Source organism: Limulus polyphemus, unplaced genomic scaffold (genome assembly GCF_000517525.1).
Source record: "Limulus polyphemus unplaced genomic scaffold, Limulus_polyphemus-2.1.2 Scaffold4625, whole genome shotgun sequence".
NCBI classification, from domain to species: Eukaryota; Metazoa; Arthropoda; class Merostomata; order Xiphosura; family Limulidae; genus Limulus; species Limulus polyphemus.
The window spans coordinates 16784-21604 of NW_013670235.1; the positions used below are offsets into that span (position 1 = coordinate 16784).

Below are 4821 nucleotides of genomic sequence, written 5' to 3' on the forward strand. Positions count from 1 at the left end.
AGAAGAAAAACTTGCCCAGTACACAGACTTTCAGACAGAATTTTGAATGTGGCCTCTGTTTAGTTAGAAATATGATTTGATAGTAAAAAGTTTCTGCTCGAGGTATGACATCTGCACTTGTAGAAAGTTAGTACTATGCCATAACGGAAATAATTACACAATAATTTAGAAACCAGATTTAGAGACAGATTTCAGAAGAAAAACTTGCCCAGTACACAGACTTTCAGACAGAATTTTGAATGTGGCCTCTGTTTAGTTAGAAATATGATTTGATAGTAAAAAGTTTCTGCTCGAGGTATGACATCTGCACTTGTAGAAAGTTAGTACTATGCCATAACGGAAATAATTACACAATAATTTAGAAACCATGAGTTTTAGCAATGCAGTCCAGTAAAGTAATCTTTAACTTAACATTACATTAAAATTATTATTGTGGATTTACATTTGTTAGATAAGGGTGTTGTGAATGTAAACAAAAAAATTTGTTTTATTCTGGCTTTAATCCAACAATTACCCATTGGCTTTTAAACTATTTATGCATGAAATGTCTTGTGGTACTTTATTTGTTTATTTAATTTATGTACACCATTATAAACTTAATTCTCATAACTGTTAAAAAAAAATGTTTCTTCAAACAGAGCCAAGGTCAAGGATAAGATACAGCTAATTGAAAACATGTTGGATAAAGTTGACGAGATGATCATTGGAGGAGGTATGGCTTTTACCTTCTTAAAGCAACTATATGGAATGGAGGTGAGTTTGTTGGGATGTATGATGGTTCTGGTACACTTAGTGGTGAGTTCTTTAAATATTTCATAAGTCTGTAGTTTAATGTTTTAATCCCAAACTATGTTAACTTTATAATGAGATATTTTAGAATTTGAAGATGATGCACGTCCTGAGTTGAATACCAAAAAAAAATGGATCACTAAAGGAACCATCCTTATATATATGTTCTAACATAATTAAAATGTCATATTTTTTTTCTCTCTCTATAGTTTTCAGCATAAAACAAATGAAACTGTTAACTTCTTGGGTCAATCTACACTTATTTCATAACCATTAGGCTTTCCTAGGTTATCCCACTAACCCATCTAAATGTCGTTCTTTTATCTTAACACATCAACTCAGTTTTTTCTCTTTAATCTATATAATAATATGCTTGTTTGTGTGTCTGTTACAGCAGTGACATGTGTGCACATGCATATTTAGATAGTAAGGTGTGCACACATTATCGTGACAGACAAAAATTGAGTATTATTATAATAATAGACTAGTAGAGATCTGTAACACATTCGCACTCGGATTAGTGTCTTTAATGCAACAGTACTTTTTTAGATACAGGATTTCTAGAATAATACAAAATAATTCTAATCCCATACACCCAAATCTTGGCATACAGTAATTTTGCTGTTGGTACGCCTTGTAAGCATGCACAGTAAGAATTTTACAGAGAAAAATAGTGCAAGCACCTGCCTGCACCAGAGAGTTGGAAAGCTCAACTAACAAGTCACTACAACTGTTCTATGAATGAAGGAATAACAAAAAGGTGGATATAAATATTCTTTATTAACCATTTAGTACAATAACATTAAAAGTTTGAAGTTTTCGAAAACGTCTGACGTTAAGTCCTAGAATAACATTATAATTTTATTTATAGATAGTAATTAGTACAGTATAGTTTAGTCCTAACTAAGCTAATTTAAAAAATGTACACGGTACAGGGTTAATTTATCTCTTTATTGAACTTAGGCCTAACATTAGTTAAAGTTTTATAAAGTACGACCGAAATACAAATAGACTTGCACATTTTGGTGTCTACGATTACATTTTGTTTGTATTATTGTACTAATTTTGTATTTAAAGAAATACTGTTGCAATACAGATACTAATTTGACTGCTAACTTTTTGAGGGTCTCTGCTATATATGGTTGTTGTTATTATATATAAGTATGTAATTCGTTTCACCTTAGACTATTCAATAGTTTGTTAGCTTGAACTAAATATTTTCTTTTCTTAATGACACATTTATCAGTCAGGATTGGTCAGTTCTCAACAAACACTTCCTGCCTACATGATGTGTACTGCTTTTTCATATTTTTTACTGCACATTCCTTAACCTTTACCCTCTTTACTTCTGAAAAATAATATGAACTATTCAAAAGTGCTCTAGTTTCTGAGCCCTTTCAAATCAAAATCATCTTTCTACAAAACCCTTATATGTAATCTCTTCAGTATGGAAACACTGTATTAGCTGTGATCTTATTCATATAGCTGTAATGTCTTCCCATGTACAGAATAATACACTTTTCATTAAACTTGTTAAAAATAAAAACTGTCTTTGACATTCAGAATAGCCAAAACAATGACTGATGAAGCCATTGTGTTTGTTATGGAAGAAAATAGTCGAGGTGGTTTTCAGTTTCGTTAGTTTAATGTTTCACATACTTGAGTTAACAAACAAAGCGAGCTTATTGTCGTGGCAGTGAGATAAAATCCACGAACTCTTGGATTTTTAGTCTGGCAGTGCTTTCCTTAAAGGTTGTAGTTTAATGTATGACAGCGAGATGAAATTCACAAACCAGCAGACTTTCAGTCTGATATGGTAACCACAAAGTTATACCAAGCCTTTGCATTAAACTGGGATCTAAGAATACCTTGTTTTATGAGAAGCCAATATTTGAAGTACAATATTGTGTTCAAGATGTTTGGTGTGTATTTTGCCCACAGCACAAGAAGGACAATAATTAATATTTGTTCTTTCTTCAGAATGTTAACTGTTAATTAGTAGTAGTTCTTTACTAATTCAGTTTGGAGGAAAATGTTTTTTTTTTTCTTTTTCTGGAATCATAATTTATTTATATATAACATTTCTTAACTCCTTAAAATTTGAGGCCAAAATTCTGTCTTGTTGATATGTTATCCTTTTTTTGTACTACATTTTTCACAATCAGTCTTTTTCTGTTCTATATTTTTTTAAGATTGGAAACTCATTGTATGATGAAGAAGGAGCAGGAATTGTGGGAAAACTTATGGAAAAAGCTCAGAAAAACGGGGTTCAGATTCACTTGCCTGTAGATTTTGTCATTGCCGACAAGTTTGACGAAGCTGCTGCCACTAAAATAGCTACTTTAGATTCTGGTATTCCTGCAGGGTGGATGGTACGTTTTATAGAAACTAAGTGCCAGTGTATTATCTGTATTACTTCCTTATATCGTACAGGTAAATGTAAACACACACACAATTTCATTCTGCTTGTCTCTAAATAGTAGTGTTACAAATCTTGAGATTATACCTGATCCTAAATTTGTATACTTTCTAATATGTTTACAAAATTAGCTGATATTTAACATTAAATGTAGGGGGAAAAAAAAACTTTTTGATAATGAATTAAAACAGTGAAAAGTTACGGAAACTTAACGTACATTAGCATAACGGCTTTACATTCGACTTCTCAGGGTCTTGACTGTGGAGACAAGAGTGTTGCAAAATTTTGTGAAGCAGTTCAGCGAGCTAAAACAATAGTATGGAATGGGTAAGTTACGCATCCAGTTATTCTCTTTTTAAAATTCTACTTCAAGTAAGGAGTTGTTAGCACTACATGTAATTTGATTCTTTCTAACATATTCATTAGTTTGATTAGAATTTTAAGCCTCTTTGTTCTTCGTAAAATATCTGCCTAATTATAAAAATGTTTAAAAACTTAAATGAAAATCCATTTGTTTTTTTTTTAAGCAATCTTTCGTCTCATCTTAACTTCCTTTTTATGTAATAAATTGTTATTCAGCATTTAAACACTGTTGATTTTAAATTAATATCTATATGTATTAAAACCAATTAAATAGCAAATTGTAAGAAAGGGGTTAAAAATGTTGGAATGATTAAGAGGTACATAAGAAGGAAATTCTTGTATTAAATGTTTGCAAACAAACTTTTTGCTCTCATAATGGTAATTTATTTTAATTGTATTTCAAATACAGCATTCTTTCTTTTGTTCTTCAACAAGAATATTGTACAAAAAAAAACACGAACAGAAGAAACAACAAATGTAGATTTATATACAAGGAACTTTTCTTCTTTTCACAAATCTTGGCCAGATGGTTATGGCGATCGACTCGCAATCTGTGGGTTCGAATCCCCATCCCATCAAACAGGCTCTCCCTTTCAGCCATTGGGGCGTTATAATGTGACGGTCAATCCCACTATTCGTTGATAAAATAGTAGCCCAAGAGTTGGAGGTGGGTGGTGATGGCTAGCGCAGATAGCCCTCGTGTAGCTTTGCTTAAAATCCATAACAAACAAACAAACCCAAATCTAGACTGAAATTATTTTTTACTTAAAACTAAATAATTAGATATTTGTTTTACTCGTTAGATTTGTATGTACACACACACACACATTTGTTTTTGATAATTTTGAATAGTAGTTCAGGCTTTGTAACTTTTGGAATGTTTACATTCATTATTTATAAATAACTTGTATAACATTTGGAAATTTATTCATACAGATATTTATGGTAGTCATTAAACTAACTTGATTGGTCATGGATTCCTATTAACTGTATGAATTTAACCAGTTGGGTGATACTGAAATTTCTCTTCTTTTGAAAAAAAATAATTCAAGCTCATTCAATAAGTCTTTCTAATGTGATAAATTCATCTGTTTGCCACCAAATGCTCTTAGTAAGGGGGTATCAGTGTTTGTTAAGATAAGTCTTTCTAATGTGATAAATTCATCTGTTTGCCACCAAATGCTCTTAGTAAGGGGGTATCAGTGTTTGTTAAGATAAGTCTTTCTAATGTGATAAATTCATCTGTTTGC

General features: G+C 31.3%; 1 protein-coding gene across 1 annotated transcript in view; it reads left to right on the forward strand.

The window, feature by feature from the left end:
• The window catches only part of LOC106471438 (phosphoglycerate kinase-like), a 17237-nt gene that overhangs the window by 9137 nt on the left and 3279 nt on the right, over window positions 1-4821 (forward strand). The window contains exons 6-8 of the mRNA XM_022400052.1: window positions 639-753; window positions 2982-3161; window positions 3459-3535. Coding sequence (XP_022255760.1) covers window positions 639-753; window positions 2982-3161; window positions 3459-3535 — 372 coding nt within the window. The remainder of the gene's footprint in view (window positions 1-638; window positions 754-2981; window positions 3162-3458; window positions 3536-4821) is intronic.